The 18,368-nt window shown below is 43.5% G+C and overlaps 1 protein-coding gene across 1 annotated transcript in view; it reads left to right on the top strand.

Annotated features, from left to right (window-relative positions):
* Positions 1 to 18,368, top strand: part of LOC131502015 (transmembrane 9 superfamily member 2-like) — an 89,809-nt gene that overhangs the window by 50,680 nt on the left and 20,761 nt on the right. The window contains 6 exon segments of the mRNA XM_058712638.1: positions 2,403 to 2,420; positions 2,422 to 2,483; positions 6,312 to 6,420; positions 7,658 to 7,790; positions 9,030 to 9,149; positions 9,351 to 9,408. Of these exon segments, the coding sequence (XP_058568621.1) occupies positions 2,403 to 2,420; positions 2,422 to 2,483; positions 6,312 to 6,420; positions 7,658 to 7,790; positions 9,030 to 9,149; positions 9,351 to 9,408 (500 nt within the window).

Raw genomic sequence — 18,368 nt, forward strand, 5'->3', positions numbered from 1 at the left:
TAGGTTTTAAGTGATAATTTATTTTGAAACAGTTTCAGACCACAGAAGGATTGACAGAACAATACAAAGAGCTCCCCCAGTCCCTTTAATCAGAACCCCCCAATTGTTAATATTTTACCTCATTTGCTCCATGGTTCACCCTTCTCTCTGTGTCCATTATCATTAGTCTTTCTCTGAATCTTTTGAGAGCTAGATGTTCTATCGCCCCTAAACGCTCCAGAGTCCCCCAAACAAGATCATTTTCCTACTAGAATAGCATACAACTAGCATATAACTCTGCAAATCAGGAATCTGTATTGCTATCACATTACCATCCCGTCCACATGCATCCATTCAAATGTTGCCAGCTGGCCAACAATGTCACTTTTTCCCTTTGTGGTTTGAGGTCCTATCTAGGAGTATGTGTTGTTTAGTTTGTGGTCTCCAATCCAGACCCGTTCTTTAGTCTTTCTCTGTCTTTCACATCCTTGAAATTTTTATAGAGTACAGACCTTACAATCTGCAGGATGACCAGCAAACTGGGTCTGATGGTTCTTATTTAAAAAAAATTAAAAAAAAAATTTTATGTTTATTTATTTTTGAGAGAGCACAGTGGGGGAGGGGCAGAGAGAGAAGGAGACACAGAATCCGAAGCGGGCTCCAGGCTCCGAGCTGTCGGCACAGAGCCCGACGTGGGGCTCGAACCCACAAACTGTGAGATCATGACCTGAGCCGGAGTCAGACGCTTAACTGACTGAGCCACCCAGGCGCCCCCTGTCTGATGGTTCTTTATGACAAGGCTCGGGCCGTACGTTCTTGGCAGGGATCGCACCACAGACCCGATGCTGCATACATCAGGAAGTACGTGATGTCAACCTGCCCCGTCACTGGTAATGTTAACCAGGATCACCTGGTCATCACGTTTTAACTAAAATCCATCATTGAATTAAAACCCAATTAAAATCTATCATGTGGGTTTTTTTTTTTATTTTTAAAAAAAAATTTTTTTTTTTATTTTTTTTAATGTTTTTTATTTATTTTTGGGACAGAGAGAGACAGAGCATGAACGGGGGAGGGGCAGAGAGAGAGAGGGAGACACAGAATCGGAAACAGGCTCCAGGCTCCGAGCCATCAGCCCAGAGCCTGACGCGGGGCTCGAACTCACGGACCGCGAGATCGTGACCTGGCTGAAGTCGGACGCTCAACCGACTGCGCCACCCAGGCGCCCCTGGGTTTTTTTTTTTAAAGTGGCATACTTTAGGGGCACCTGGCTGGCTCCGTCAGTAGAGCGTTATCTCTTGATCTCAGGGTCATGAGTTCAAGCCCCATGTTGAGTGTGGAGCCTACTTAAAAAAAAAGTAGGAAAAAAAGCAGTGTATATTAATTTTTCTCCATACTCCAACTCTAAACTTTGGGAAAAACACCTAAAACCCAGTTTTAAATAATAAGTCATTTCAAACATTACTTAGTCAATTTGCACCAGCATTTTCCTTTTGCTAAAAGCATGTTATTGATTTGAGGGGTGATTACACTGTATTAATGGTGTAAGTGTTTATTGGGGATTCCCAGTTCCGAACTTCATCTATTGGGGATATTTTGTAAGAAAGCTACTGACAGTTTGAGGTTGATCACATGTCACAGAAACAGCTTGATTGGTAATTGTATTTTCTTTCTTTTTTTAAGTTTATTTATTTATTTTGAGAGAGAGAGAGAGAGAGAGAGAGAGAGAGAGAGAGAGAGAACAGGGCTGGGGCAGAGAGAAGAGGGAGAGGGGAAGAGAGAAAAGGACAGAGAGAATCCTAAGCAGGCTGCATGCTGTGAACACAGAGCCTGACTCCAGGCTTGATCCCACAAACCGTGAGATCATGACCTGAGCCAAAATTAAGAGCCGAATGCTTAGCTGACTGAGCCACCCAAGCACCCCAGTCATTGTATTTTCTTATGGTTTATTCAGTATTGAAAACTACAAACCTTAAAAACAAAGCATCTTTTATAAACTTGTTGCTACGACATCTCAAAATACTTAACATATAAAAATGTAGGGGCACCTGGCTGGCTCAGTCAGAAGAGCATGCGACTCTTGATGTTGGGGTTGTGAGTTCGAACCCCATGTTGGGTATAGAGATTACATAAATAAGTAAACAAACAAATAGATACTGAGTCTGTTTTTTTTTTTTAAAGGTGCTATTTCTGGTGAACAGTGGCAAGCTACAAGTACTTTCTTCCTAGTTCCTTCCTGAAATGAAGAATATCACTTCATAAAAATAAGATAAAAATGTCAGGACACATCTTACTATTCCAGGAAGTTAGTAGTAAAGAAAAGGCGAAAATATATGCAGAATAACCTTCTGTCTGTTTTAGGATTATAACCAGCAAAAGTCACTAGAAGTTTGGTCATATAACTGTATATTTTTGTTTGTTAGGAAAACAAAAGCATCAAGTTGGGCATCTAGGTGGGACTACATTTTGGATTCCGTGTCTCATACCAACATTCAGTGGTTGAGGTAAGTACTTTATTTTTATTTTTTATTTTTAAGTTTATTTTCTTTAGTAACCTCTGCCCAACATGGGGCTCGAACTCAGCATGCTGAGGTCAAGGGTCGCATGCTCTTCTGACTGAGCCAGCCAGGTGCTTCTAGGTAACTACTTTATTTAATTTATTAATTAATTAATTTATTTTTAAATGTTTATTTTTGAGAGAGAGAGAGACAGAGAGTGAGTAGGGGAGGGACAGAGAGACAGAGGCAGAATCTGAAGCAAGCTCCAGGCTCTGAGCTGTCAGCACAGAGCCCAACGCGGGGCTCAAACTCATGAGCCGTGAGATCATGACCTGATCCAAAGTCGGACGCTTAACCCACTGAGCCACCCAGGCGCCCCCCCTAGGTAAGTACTTTATAAAACAAAGAGTAGGTAGCTTCAGTAGGAGAAATGTAAATATATATTTGTATTAAATATACATATATATATATCTTATATATATCATATATATATCTTATATCTTATATATATGTACATATATATATATATATATCTTAAAGTTTATTTTAAGAGAGAGAGCAGGGGAGGGGCAGAGAGAGAGAGAGGGAGAGAAGCAGAGAGAAAATTCTGGGCTGAAAGCAAGGAGCCGGACGCGGGGCTTGAACCCATGAGTGGTGAGATCTATATACCTATGTGTTTTAAAAAGCTATTTTGTTACCAGAGATGATCTTGAGTGACACCTTTTCCTCCCTGTGGCTGGTTTCCCCTCTCCTTCCTCGCACACACCTCTCCACGTGCACAAAGAAAGAGAAAAAGGAAGACGGGCCTTAAATACACGCCTGCGTATGCCGAAGGGAAGAGCAGCTTGAGGTGTCTGAGAGGTGCCTTGCGGCCTACAAAGAGCACGGTGGGGGGGGGGTGCGAAGTGGGCAGGGTGTGACTGCGGAAGGGGACACCGCGCACGAGATGAGAGGAAAACACAGTAGAGACTTGTGCTCCTGGGTTCAGAAAGTCTGAGGAAGAGGGCCAGGAGGAAGGTGGAGGCATTACATGTGAGACACCAAGACCTTTCAAGGGGCCCTTCGTTCCCTCAGCGGGGCGGGTGACAGAGAGGACCGTGTGGGGGACAAGGTGTGTCGGGGAGGGGCTGCTCATGCCACTGGTGTGCTTCCTCGTCCCTGCGAGGCGGCCAGAAGCCCTGTTGGGCTCTGGGACAGTGTGAGGGAGACAGACGGACTTCTGCTCCCGCGAGGCTTTATGTTCTGGTGGATGCAGAGGACACGCGCTTGATCGCTCCGGAACCTTCAACAGGGCCAAACCGCAGAGGTGGAAGTTTCAGCCTGAAATGGAGGGAGGAACCAGCTGAGAACGTGACAATTGGGCGTGACTGTGGCCAAGTGCTGAGGGAGGTCGGGGGGTAGGTCAGTTTGGGGTGGAAGAAGACTGTGAAAGTAAAAATGAAAGTGAGGGAAGGTGTGGTTCCGAGTATGGTCTCTTGAGGTGATGACCCTCCTTATATGCCCATTGCCTTTTAAGTGAGAATAACACCCCCCGCTCCTGTGTTTCTAGACTTATTCCTTCGTGTCTTCCTGCTCTCCCTCCTCCTCCTCTTCCTCCTCCTCTTCCTCCTCCTCATTATTATGATCATATGGTAGCTTTTCCAGAGTCTTCTGTTTGGGCAACTGTCCAGGCCCCATTTTGTCACATCCCCAGAAGTCTCTTCAGGTAAAATTTATTTAAATGGTTTCTCCAAAGGGATTGTGAGACCAAAGGGCCTCCAGATACACTGTGGGGGCTAATCTCTAGTAGTATTCGTATTTATAGCGTAATAAGGAATGTACTTTGTTTCAGCCATGATCTAATTCACTTACCACATTAACAGACGTTTTAGACATCAGTCATCTTTAAAAATTTTTTAATGTTTATTTTTGAGGGACAGAGAGAAAGCACGAGCCGGAGAGGGGCAGAAAGAGGGGGAGAGAAATCCCAAGTACACTCCACGTTGTCGGCTCAGAGCCCCACATGGGGCTCGAACCCACGAACCGTGAGATCATGACCTGAGCTGAAACCAAGAGTCAGACGCTTAACCGACTGAGCCACCCAGGCGCCCCTGAAAGTTTTTTTTAATTTATTTATTTTGAGAGGGACGCCTGGGTGGCTCAGTCGGTTAAGCGTCCGACTTCAGCTCAGGTCATGATCTCGTGGTCTGTGGGTTTGAGCCCCACGTCGGGCTCTGTGCTGACGGCTCAGAGGCTGGAGCTTGCTTTGGATTCTATGTCTCCCTCTCTCTCTCTGCTCCTTCCCCACTCATGCTCTCTCTCTGTGTCTCTCAAAAATGAATAAATGTAAAAAATTTATTTTCAGCATGAGAGTGTGCACACACAAGCAGGGCAGCGGTCGAGAGAGTGGGAGACAGAGAATCCCAAGCAGGCTCCGCGCTGTCAGCACAGAGCCTGGCTCAGGGCTCGAACTCACGAACCGTGAGACCATGACCTGAGCTGAAGTTGGACGCTCAACCGACTGAGCCACCCAGGCGCCCCTCCTATGCTGTACCTTTTATCCCTGTGACTTATTCGTTCCATAGCTGGAAGGCTGTACCTCCCACCCCCTGCACTCATCTTGCCCATCCCCCCACACCCCCTCCCCTTTGGCAGCCACAAGTGACTTACTTATTTTATAACTGGAACTTTGCACCTCTTAATCTCCTTCATCTACTTTGCCCATCCCCCCATACTACCTCCTCTCTGGCAACCATAGACATCAATCATCTTATTGGCATCTTTTTTTAAATTTATTTTTGAGAGACAGGGAGAGTACAAGCAGGGGAGGGGCAGAGAGAGAGGGAGGGAGACAGAGGATCTGAAACGGGCTCCGCGCTGACAGTAGAGGGCCTGATGTGGGGCTCAAACTCACAGACCGTGAGATCATGACCTGAGGGAAAGTCAGATGCTTAACTGACTGAGCCACCCAGGCTCCTCCTTATTGGCATCTTTCTAGAACAGTGTTGGTCTTTTCAGATTCTGGTGAAGCTTTGTTGATGTGTTCGGGTTTGGCTGGGTGGTGGGATGGTAGAAGGGATTGGTTTGGATTTGGGAATAATTTTGAAGTTGAAATTTTAGAAACAGTAAGAGCTGGGAAGTACAGTGACCATGGGGTCATTACCCTGAAGCTCATAAAAAGACTACAACCTTGGTCTATCAGTTAAGAAGTCAGTCAGCCATTAGTTCAACCTTGATTCCTGGACTTTCATTCTCAGTTCCATGCCCTGGAATTGAGTTTCTGTTAATTGATCTTATTTACTTCTTCTTGCTTCTTTTTGGGAATGTACCCTTAAAATATTCTAAAATCACCTTAAGAATAATGTTGCTTATATTGCTTTATTTGGTTTTGTTTGTTTCTTTTTAGTGTTTACTTTTGAGACAGAGAGAGACAGAGCATGAGCTGGGGAGGGGCAGAGAGAGAGGGAGGCACAGAATCCGAAGAAGGTTCCGAGCTGTCAGCACAGAGCCCGACGTGGGGCTTGACTTCACGAACCGTGAGATCATGACCTGAGCTGAAGTCGGACTTAACAGACTGAGCCACCCAGGCGCCCCTTTGTAATTGCTTTATTTGTAATACAGTTTTGTGGATTACGTGTATTAATACATAATATCAATATATTGTGTATTATAATATATTAAGTTCATTTAATATACTGATGTATTCAGCTTTTGATCTAAGTTTAACCTTGGAAAAGTGATCAACATGATGGTAATTTGAATGCCTTTCTTTTATATGTACCCACATTTTCTTCTCACTGTTTAAATAAGGAACTTGAGGTTTAACTTCTCTTTTTTCTTCTTTAAATTTTCTAGTATTATGAATTCCTTTGTTATCATTCTCTTCTTATCTGGCATGGTGGCTATAATTATATTGAGGACTCTTCATAGAGATATTATCAGATACAATGAGATGAGTTCTTCTGTAAGTAAAAATGCACATATTTGATTCAGCAAATATTTGAATGCCTACTCTGTCCACTTGTCAATGTTATATTTTTACTTAGGGCATATAATACCTCGAATACGGCACATTTCGACATCTAGCAATTTAGCCTATTATACCAAATCAGAAAGTATAGAGTTGGGTAGGTTCTATCAGAAAGTATAGAGTTGGGTGTGCTCTGTAAAAGTAGAAGGCAGTTTATTAGAGAGGTATTTGTTACCCACTCTGGTTCTATTCCTTTTTGTATGTTTCTGAACTTTTAAAGTATTATTTAATGTTTCCATTAATTTGGAGTATGAGATAAATATATCAAACATTGCAAAATGTTATCATTTGGGTTAAATTTAGTTAAAAAATCTTTTTTAACATTTATTCATTTTTTGAGAGACAGAGTGAGACACAGAGTGTGAGCGGGGGAGAGGTAGAGAGAGAGGGAGACATAGAGTCTGAAGCAGGCTCCAGGCTCTGAGCTGTCAGCACAGAGCCCGACGTGGGGCCTGAACTCACAAACTGTGAGATCATGACCTGAGCCGAAGTCAGACGCTTAACCGATTGAGCCACCCAGGCACCCCTCTTTTTTTTTTAATAAATTTTTTTTGAGGTTAAATTTAGTTTTATCTCATTTATACTGTTTTGACTCTTATAATCATCTGTGTATTGGTGAATTTTAGATTTCTTTTTTTTTTTAAAAAGAGAATCCTTTGTTTTTCTTTTCTTTTTAAGGTTTATTTATTTTTGACAAAGAGAGTGCAAGCGGGGGTGGGGTCAGAGAGACGGGGAACAGAGGATCTGAAGCGGGCTCCACACTAACAGCACAGAGCCCGATAAGGGGCTCGAACTCACACACCATGAGATCATGACCTGAGCCGAAGTCAGACGCTCAACCAAGTGAGCCACGCAGGTGCCCCGAATTTTAAATTTCTATAAAAATTGGCCGAATTCCCTCTGTATATTAAATCATTTCACTTTCTCCATGCAATTAAGCCAGGCGTGTTCCTTATATGAGGAACACGTTCCCTTTAATGCAAAACTTAGAGTAAGGGAGCGCCTCATTTGGATGGCAGGATCACCTACCTTCCAGAGGGCTGCTATATCCAGAATGAGCCATTGGCTTCCAGTTAGTCTGTCTTTAGAGGAAAATTCATTTCTGTCTAACTTTCAGAGTTCTGGTAACTTTCTGCCACAGTGTGTTTACCAAAGATTTTCTCATATGCAGGAAGATGCCCAGGAGGACTTTGGTTGGAAGCTGCTTCATGGGGATGTATTCAGACCACCAAGGAGTAGAATGTTGCTGTCAGTTTTCCTGGGCCAAGGAACACAAGTTTTGATCATGACGTTTATCACCTTACGTAAGTAGGCTCAGATCGATATGTGTCATCTTAAACATTCTTAGCGAACTGTTGCCGTATGTTAAATTTTGATCCACGTGTACAAAAGGGCTTTGAAAATACCCTAAAGTTTAAGAAAATGTATGTATTATGGTACTTACAATTCTATCTTCTCAAATTAAGGATAGGAGTCTGAATATGTTCCTGTCTCCGGGACCTTTCATGGCTTCTTCAGTTGTGAATAATTTATTGTGCTGTCCAATACACAAAGTCCTTGCTTTGCAAAAGAGATGCTTTCTTGAAAACCAGCATGTGGGTAGAATCATATTTTAAGTGGACTAAGGGAATTCATAATTAAACACTAGCATTTTGAAATGCTGTGGCAAGCCTAAGTGCTGGTCTTTAAACGTATAAACAGAATGGCATCTTTAGGAGGCTCACAATGGCTGTTGAACCCTGGCTGCCTTCATGTATAAAGTAAAAATGGAGCCTGTCAATTTTTGATAGCCAGAGTGGTGATTTTCATAAACAAGGCTGCTGTAAAAAAAAAAAAAAAGGCTTGTTAGGTGTTTCAGATGTCAGTGCTAACTTCAAAATTCAGCTTTCAAGATTGTATTTTCCTGAGACCAAGTCTCGCTTTGATTAAAAAAAATTTTTTTAATGTTTATTTTTGAGAGAGAGAGAGAGAGAGAGAGAACAGGGGAGGGGCAGAGAGAGAGAGGGAGACACAAAATCTGAGGCAGGCTCCAGGCTCTGAGCTGTCAGCACAGAGCCTGACATGGGCTCGAACTCATAAACTATGAGATCATGACCTGAGCCAAAGTCGGATGCTTAACTGACTGAGCCACCCAGGTGCCCCACTGCTTTGATCTTTTTTTTATTCTTCCCCTTGAATACAAGGAAGCAGAAGGAAATTTTTGTGGGAAAATGATTTTCTGTTTACGGAATGATACTAGAGTAGGGGGGATTGTTTATTTAATTTTGATTTAAATGGTGAGGTAAAGACTAGATCCAACTTGGAAACTGAACTTCACTTGCCTTGTCTTGAAAATCACACCTTTTCATTAAGACAAAATTGTCATTAGTTAAGTGAATAACATTCATTCACAGTGTCACTTAAGATCTCACATGACAGAATATCCTTGTGTGCTGTTACACATAATATGTCTTAATCAGTGGGTCTTTAATTTATTACAAAGTCTTGTGTGCTTCTGAGGCTATGATTGTAACTGGTTTGATATTTCTTTTTTGTGCCTTTAGTTCTGGCCTGCCTTGGTTTTCTATCCCCCTCCAACCGAGGCGCTTTAATGACCTGTGCCGTTGTGCTCTGGGTCCTTCTGGGAACCCCTGCCGGATGTGTGTCTGCAAGAATGTATAAGAGTAAGCATTACATCTGCTCTCATTCCAGTAAGTTCATGTGTTCAGTGTAGAAATTAAAAGGCCGTAAAACACAACATTTGAGAATCGCATGGGGCATTTTAGCCGACCCATCCAAAGGTACTTGTGTCCTGGTTATAAAGTAGGTCTAAAGTGGACTGAATCAAGTTGCGACAGTAACTCTTCTGTCTTTTCCTTCCTCAGCACTTAAAGGTGTTAAATGGAAGACAAACTTTTTGCTGACGGCACTATTATGTCCTGGGTGAGCATTGCACGTTCTCCGTTCTCTATGCAATTACACTCTTCCTTAGACTTCGTCTTGGAGAAATCATCGTAGGCGATAATGAAGGGTCGAAGGGAGAGGAGTTTTCTGTAGCGGCAGCATTCTCTCTTTGTACAGCGTAGCCTCGAGTGCAAAGAGATAGCCAGGGTGCTGCTGTATTGAATTTTGATCTTCGGTCTTGGAGCACATTTCGTAAATGCTCATCTCAGTTATACATCTTGCATTATATACCATATTAGAATGGCAATTTAGGCACCACCTTGTGTCAGTCCCCTTGTCGCTGCCTTCTGTGATTCCTTGTTCCCGTCTCCCCTAGTGACTGCAGTGTCATTAGTGACTGCAGTTCGGGGGTAGAGTCGTTGTCCAAGGGGGAGTGGGCGGGGCCGCACAGTGGCTGTGTGAGTAGCGCCGTCAGCCCCCTAGTTACAGACGTGCGGGATTGGTGGCCAAGGTCACGTGGGATGTCAGCGCTATATATAACCGGATGTTCCCCCTGCATCCCGTCCTGGGATCTTCCCACAGAACCTCGCTGATGAAGTGCTGACTCACTTAGGGTTTCACCTCCTTAGTCAGCTCGGGCTGCCCTACCAAAATCCACAGACTGGAGGGGCGCCTGGGTGGCTCAGGCGGTCGGGCGTCTGACTTCGGTTCAGGTCATGATCTCCGTTTGTGAGCTTGAGCCCCGCGTCCGGCTCTGTGGGCTCTGTGCCGCCGGCTCAGAGCCCGGAGCTTGCTTTAGATTCTGTGTCTCCTTCTTTCTCTGCTCCTCCCCGACCTGTGCTGTCTCTGTCTCTCAAAAATAAATAAATGTAAAAAAAAAATCCCATAGAGTGGGGGGAGGGGGCTGAAACAAAACAATACACATTTGATTTCTCATAGTTCTGGAGGCGGACATGTTGGAGATCAGGGCACCAACAGGGTTGGGTCCTGGTGAGAAATCTCTTCCTAGCTTGTTGACGACTGCAGTCTTGCTGTTTCCCCACATGGCAGGCAGAGACAGTAAACTCTCTAGTGTCTCCTCTCATAAAGGCACTAATCCCATCATGAAGTCCTTCCTCATCTAAGCTTAATCACCTCCCAAAGGCCCCACCCCCAAATACCATTACCTTGTGGATCAGTGCTTCAATACATGAATTTGGGGAGGGGGACACAACTCAGTCCATAGCACGTTTCATTTCTCATATTCTTTCCTTGATGTTATGAAGGAAAGGTCTTTTTAAAAAAGGTTTATTTATTTTGAGAAAGAGAGACAGACAGACGGACAGACAGCACAAGTGGGGGAGGGGCAGAGAGAGAGGGGGAGAGACAGTCCCAAGCAGGGTCTGCACTGTCAGCCAGGAGCCTGATGCCGGGCTCGATCCCACGAACCACGAGATCATGACCTGAGCTGAAATCAAGAGTCAGATGCTTAAACGACTGAACCACTCAGGCTCCCCACCTCCCCCCCCCCACTTTTTTTTGTTTTTTAAGGAAAAACTAGTGGATTCTATCTTAATTGTCATGTACTTTAGTTCCTATTTGTTACAAAATTCCCATGTCCTTGATGCTAGAAGTATGTCCCCATAGTGGAAGAGGTCCTAAAATGAAAGTTATACATAGTAAACTCAGTTACATTATATGCTGATTGGTGACAAAGGGAGAGCAAAATGCTTTAACAATGCTCTGTGGCTGTGCATGATGCCGTGAATGAGGCAACGCAGTGATAGATTCTGTAGACCCATAACCTTTTATCTCCATGTGGCTTGTTGTCCTTGAAACTCCAGGGAAAAAGAGGAGATCATTGAGAGGATTGAACATTACAAGTTTGCACATCAAATACAGGAACCTCAGAATTTTTGACTTATTTAAAATAAGGACAATGCAGTCCCCTCCGCCTCCCCACCTTGACTAGAGCCATCTGCTTTTCCTATAACTGTTTTCAAGGGAACTAGAATGGGTGGTCTTCTCTGAGGTGAATGCTTTATTACATTTATGTAAGAAAGCAATGTCCTTGACAATATTTCAGCTATTTGTTGCTTCAAGTTCAAGACTCAAATGAATCCCACACTGGATAAATTTGGCAGCAAAGTGCCATTGTGCAAGTGTCATTATACTGGGTTGTACTACAAGGGGTATCACGTGCAGGAACCAGTCCACAAACTGTCCACTGTTCTCTGCTTTGGTTCGTTACTCATTCGGCACACCCAGCGTGGTCTTTTTGGTTGTGTTTTGCTTTCGTTCTTACCCTATTTAAGGCATTATCCTAGGCACTGTAGAGGAAATTAAATACAAATTGTCTCTGAAACTGTGTCTTCGTGGCTTAAGAGGACTAATAATGGCCCAGCGTTCATCACACAGATGTTCCATCTTACTGTAAAAAGAAGTTACATCATAGAAATAGACAATGTAAAGGGGCGCCCGGGGGGCTCAGTCAGTGAAGCGTCCGACTTCGGCTCAGGTCATGATCTCACGGTCCGTGAGTTCGAGCCCCGCGTCGGGCTCTGTGCTGGCAGCTCGGAGCCTGCTTCGGATTCTGTGTCTCCCTCTCTCTCTGCCCCTCCCCTGCTCCTGCTCTGTCTCTCTCTGTCTCAAAAATAAATAAAAACGTTAAAAAATTAAAAAAAAAAGAAAATGTAAAAGAATTAGAATATATCATATCGCTAAGCTTGATGAGCCAAATTGAACAATCAATGTCTGAGAAAAGCATTAGCATTCCCAATGCGCTATGAGCTGTTTTCATCATGTTTTCTGTGAGATTGATTGTGAAGCATGTTTTACACAGAGAAATTCAAAAATTCGAGTAGAAATCCATAATTACACGGCTCAGGTTTACATGGACTTTGAGATGACGCGGTGTCAAGACACAGTTTTGTCAAAGTAAAAAAAAAAAAAAAAAGTTTTTGATTTGAAAAGCAACCGGGAACGGTGCTTGTGTCCTGGGTGGGTTTTCGGGGGGCCGGGGGACAGGAGTGTGAAGGAGACTATTTGTATTAGATTTACTTTTCGCTCTTTTTTTTCCCCACCTTTTTGCATCATGTACCATATGCACGTGTTACCTATTTTTAAGTAATTTCATTATGAACAACAGTAACACCAACTCAGAACCATATATTAAAGGGGAGAGGTAGTGCCAGAAGCTGACGGCACAGCCTTTAGAGTCGGACACACACGCGCGTGTGCACGCACGCACACGTACCCTATACTGCAAACGTATAGAGTGGTTCATTCCCAATTCTACCTCCTCCTAGTTACCGGGCCTTGAGCACATTGTAAATAACGCTGCGACGAACATAGGCGTGCACGTACCTCTTTGAGATCTTTGTCTTCCGTTCCGTTGCATAGATATTTTCTGCGGTGCCATTTCTGTTCCCTTGTCATCTATTTTACCATTTTTTTTTTTTTTTGAGTTCTTCTCTTAGTGGTTACCTTACAGATTACAATTAGTGTCCCAATTTACACCAATCTAGTTCGGATGAATCCCAGCTTAATTTCAATATTAGACAAAACTTTGCTCCTATCAAGCTCCTTTCTCACCTCCCTTCTTCGTGCCGTCACTGCCATACAAATTACGTCTTAATACTTTGTATGCTCGTCAGCACAGATTTAAAATTATTGCGCTATGCAGGTGTCTTTTAAATTCGGCGAAAAAGAGCTTCAGATAATATTTACTAATCACGGCCTGTTGGGCAAGTGATGTTACCTGTCTAATCCTGGGTTTCCTCATGGGTAATATGGGAATAATTTTATTTTAGAGAGAGAGTGTGAGTGGGGGAGAGGGACAGAGCGGGGAAGAGAGAGAGCATCTTAAGCAGGCTGCACACTCAGTGGAGAGCCCAATGAGGGGCTCGATCCCATGACCCTGGGATCATGACCTGAGCCAAAATCAGGAGTTGGACGCTCAACTGACTGAGCCACCCAGGCACCCCTGAATGCAGTTTTAAAGCAGTAAACAGGCATGATACAAAGGATATATTTCCCTCAAGTGGCTTAGGGGCCCTCTTAGGTCGATGGGAGAGAAAATCGTAAGGTACTGGCATTCTTATTTCTTAGAAAGTAGTAGGTTGAAAGAGAAGTTCAGTGCCTCGCAGTGTATAAATGTGAGTAGCTGATACAGTGCCATAAATAGGCAGTGTAAAACTGGCTTCAAATTTATTATTTAAAAAAAAATCAGGCTTTACATTTAAAAGGAGAAGCATTTAGACTAATGAACACTTATGCTCCCTAGAAGAAATTGAAGAAAGTAAGATTATTAAACTATATACGTTTCCTTCATATAACCCCAAAAGTGGTAGGAAGGGAAAAGAAGAGGCAGCATAGTTTGATGGTCACGCACCCAAACTTAACAATTAGAAGAAGCAAGTCTGAATTCCAGCACTTAATATTAGGCAGTCAGTATTAGCTAAGTGACTTTGGGGAAGTCCTATCCCCTTCCTGATTGTCCATTTCCTTGCCTGTGATGCCTGTGTCACAGAGTCGTTCAGAGAAATAAATGAACTAATGGATTGTGAAATTGTTTTGTGAGCTATAAAGTATTTTTGGTCACTCTTTTCTTCTGTGTTCCTACTGCTCTGTGTTTATCATCTGCTATAGCATTTTCCGTGTCGTGTTGTAATTTATTTGTTTATCTCTGTCCCCCACTAGACTGAGCTTTGCAGAGCAAAGATTTTTATTTATCTTTGAACACCAGGGCCTAACCCATAGGTACTCAATAAATGTTTGATGAGTGTGTGAATAAATGTTTCAGGTAGGAGATGAACCCAGATGACCTCTCAAGTTTCCTTTTAGTTTTGCTGTTTAAGATTCCATGAAAAGGTCTAGAAATAATTAGAGACCAACAAAGGAAGAACTATTTAGAATATAAAAACTTGAAACTGAAGGGCAGTTACAGAATTGTTAAACACATATTAACATTCTAGAGTGTACTTTCAAAAGGGAAATCGTTGAGACAGGTTAATTGAGTTTATGTATAAGAAGGGAGGTTATGATTTGTCAAGTGAGAAGTAATTTTTTCTGGCCATGGAATGATAACGGCTGAAATGAATCTCTCAAAAGCTAGGAAATTTGGCAGAGGAATACTGTGGCTCAACAAATTCATTAGAGCAGAAAGGTATTAAGAAACATTTGAAGAAGTATGGTTAAATCATGGGAAACCAGCCTCCCTTATTAAGATGCCAGAAACCACTGAGACCTAAGGTGGAGGTTTACTGTGGTTGTATTTTGAAAGGGTTCAAAACCACAGCTCCAGCAGGGGCAAAGTAGGCGCCTTGAAAAAGCACAGTCAATGTCCCTACCGACATAGATTTAGTACGCAGAAGAGATCGTACACACAAGGCGGGGGTGAGAGGGGGGGGAGGTGAGGCAGAAATAGTAAAATGAAGGAACAAATGGCTGAAGTCAGTTTATTATGAGAGATGAGGAACATCCAAAAAAAAAAAAAAAAAGATCCGGAATCAGAAATTGGAAGGCAGCATTAAATCCTAGAATTGGAATGGACCTTGAGAGAACTTCCAACTACAGGACTAAACCAGAGATTCCCTCGACGGGAGACCTCAAAGCTTTACCTAGTGCCTCATAATGTGGATGTTACCATGTTCCCTCTCTCTGGTCTTTGACTAAGTGTCTGGGGGAAGAGAAGATACACCCGATTGGTGGTGGGGGGAGGTCCCCACCATAGAGGCTTTAGTATAGCATAGTGGGATGGAAACAGCTTGCCCTTAAAGAATCACACACACACGTGAATTCGAATCCTAGCTCTGCCTCTTATCAGCTGTCTGACCTTGAGGAATTATTTAATATCCCTAAAAGACATTAAGAACTCTGTCTAGGGGCGCCTGGGTGGCTCAGTCAGTTAAGCGTCCGACTTCGGCTCGGATCGTGACCTCACGGTATGTGAGTTCGAGCCCCGCATCAGGCTCTGTGCTGACAGCCTGGAGCCTGTTTTCGATTCTGTGTCTCCCTCTCTCTCTGACCCTCCCCCACTCACACTCTGTCTCTGTCTCTGTCTCTCTCTCTCTCGAGAATAAACATTAAAAAAAATTAAAACAGAACTCTGTCTATTCAAATAACTCCTATTTTGCACGTGCCTGGGTTGTCTAATTTTCCTTTCTTTCGTTTTTTTCTTCTGTTCAATTTTTTTTCTTTTTCCTCCAGTTTTGTTGAGAAACAATCGACATACATCGCAGTTCAATTTACATATATTGTGAAAAGAGTCCCACAAAGGGTTCATCTCACGTCCGTCTTCTCACGTAGATACAATAAAAAGAAAAGAAAGGGAAAAAAAGGAAAACAAATCTCTCCTTGTGATGATGAGAACTCTTGAGGATTTACTCTCTTAGCCTCCCTGTCACACGGCCGTGTTAGCTGTAGTCATCACGTTGTACATAACGTCCCCAGGACATACTTATCTTCTAACTGGAAGTTTTGACCACCTTCCTCCAATCCGTGCCTCCACCCTGGCCCCAGAAACCACAAGTGTGATTTTCTTCTTCCAGGAGTTTGGTTTGCTTTTGTTTGCGTTTTAGATTCCACGTGTAAGGAAGATCATACGGTGTTTGTCTTTCTCTGACTTATTTCAGTCAGCATAATGCCTTCAAGGTCCATCCATGTTGTGGCAAATGGTAAGATTTCCTCACTTTTTAGGCTGAATAATATGCTAATGTATATGTATGTGCACCACACCTTCTTTATCCACTCATCCTTCAACGGGCACTTAGGGTGTCTTCATTTCTTCTTCTCTTCCCCCCCCCTTATCCTCCTTCTGACGTGGGACTCAACCCACAAGCTTTGAGATCATGACCTCAGCCGTTACCAAGAGTCGGATGCTTAACCAACTGAGCTACCCAGGCACCCCTAACGCTGCTTTCTAAGACATATCATTAGCTTTATATCCCAACCCTTTTACTGAGGTTTTAATTCTCCTTGTCATATTTCTAATTCCTCTTGCTTCATGGTTGCAGTGCCTCCTCTAATCTCTCCGAGGATGTCAGTCACAGATTTTCCTTTTTAAAGTTTTCTTCTGAGCTTCAGGGACCTTCTCTGAGAGACTAGACCTCCAGTCTTCTGCTGGGGTCAGGAAGGGAAGTTCCTTGGCTCTGCAGAGTTGGGAGGGAGCCGGCAGCCATGTCAGTGTCTTAGGCTGACTTCCAACCAGTCCTGGTTTTAGCCACTCCTTCCCTCCTACTTCCAGAGGAACCTGGTGCTACAAATCCCTGAGCCTTTGTTGGAGCTCCTTGGTGTCAGCGGAGTTGCCTCTCAGCTTTCCCTACGGACGACTCGGGATCCCAGGTCTCCCTGTTCTACTAACTCAGTTACTACTTGTCCTTCTGCTGTCTGGTTTACAAAATTGGTTGCTTCTCTCCTGTGTTCCCCACCCTTGTGTATTCATACCCTTTTAAAGTTCTTTTACCATAATTTTATCAGAGTTTTGAGGAGGGAGCAGAGCCAAAGGTGTGATTTCCATGTACCATCTTTTTTTTTTTAAATTTTTTTTAACGTTTCATTTATTTTTGAGACAGGGAGAGACAGAGCATGAACAGGGGAGGGTCAGAGAGAGGGAGACACAGAATCGGAAACAGGCTCCAGGCTCCGAGCCGGCAGCACAGAGCCCGACGCGGGGCTCGAACCCACGGACCGCGAGATCGTGACCTGGGCTGAAGTCGGACGCCCAACCGACTGAGCCACCCAGGCGCCCCTCCATGTACCATCTTTGACCAAACCTCTTAATTCTTCATGTGTTTCATATCCATCACTTAGGTTTTAACCATCACCACATTATACCATTTCTTACCACTTTTTATCTAGTCTCCTGGTCTCTAGTTTCTCTTCCTTTAGGTCTGTCCTTTGCCGTGCTGTGGACTCATCTGCCGGGAAGACTGTATTATGTACCTCACAGCTTTGAGCGTAAAAACCCTCCGGCCGCTTCTGGACGTCTGCATTCCTTACCCTGCCATTCAAAGCCTTCCACAATCTAGCCTCCGCCCACCTTTTCAACCTCATGTTTTAGGCTTTCAGAAACACTCACATCCATATGGTTGCCCATACTCACCTGTAGCACTGAGCCAACTTGTCTGGAACAAATAGGGGCACGACAACTGGGCTTGCCTGGTGATTTATCCAGTAGATTCAGCAGCTGACCTGTTGATTTTGAGCGATTGACTTAAAGCTCTTGCTTTAAGTGAACATTTATTGGACTTGAGGCTTGTAGCCTATTTCAGTCTAGGATTCTAAAATCTGCCTTTAGGGGCGCCTGAATGGCTCGGTTGGTTAAATGCTCGACCCTTGATTTCTGCTCAGGTCGTGATCTAGCGAGTTTCGTGAGCTCAAGTCCTACATCGGGCTCTGCACAGGCAGCTTGGAGCCTGCTTGGGATTCTCTCTCTCCCTCTCTTTCTCTCTGCACCCCCCCCCCCCCCGCAAGGGTCTTTGTCTCTCTCTCTCAAATAAAAACTTCACAATATTAAAAGAAATCTGTTTTTATTATGCATTTTCTTTTTTTTTTTAAGTTTATTTATTTATTTATTTTGAGAGAGAGCACGCAAATGGGTGAGGGGCAGAGAGAATCCCAAGCAGGCTCCGCACCGTCAGCACAGAGCCTGATGCCAGACTCCACCCCACGAACCGCGAGATGAGATCATGACCTGAGTCAAAACCAAGAGTCGGACGCTTAACCGACTGAGCCACCCAGGCGCCCCTAGTCTATGCATTGTCTTTATTGTGTTCACTCTATTGCATATTGAGTTTTTCCGTGGCATATTACTCCCCATCTCATTTATTTTCTGCTGGACTCTGGGGGTGCAAAGATGAGTAGGATGTGGAAATGATGTCCTATAATGAACTGCTATCTTATTATATGGTATTGGGTTTAAGTCCCAGCTCAATGACTGGTTTCCCACAGTGAGATTTACTATTCTTTTTTTTTTTTTTTTTTAATTTTTTTTTTCAACGTTTTTAATTTATTTTTGG

This window comes from Neofelis nebulosa, chromosome X (assembly GCF_028018385.1).
Source record: "Neofelis nebulosa isolate mNeoNeb1 chromosome X, mNeoNeb1.pri, whole genome shotgun sequence".
NCBI classification, from domain to species: domain Eukaryota; kingdom Metazoa; phylum Chordata; class Mammalia; order Carnivora; family Felidae; genus Neofelis; species Neofelis nebulosa.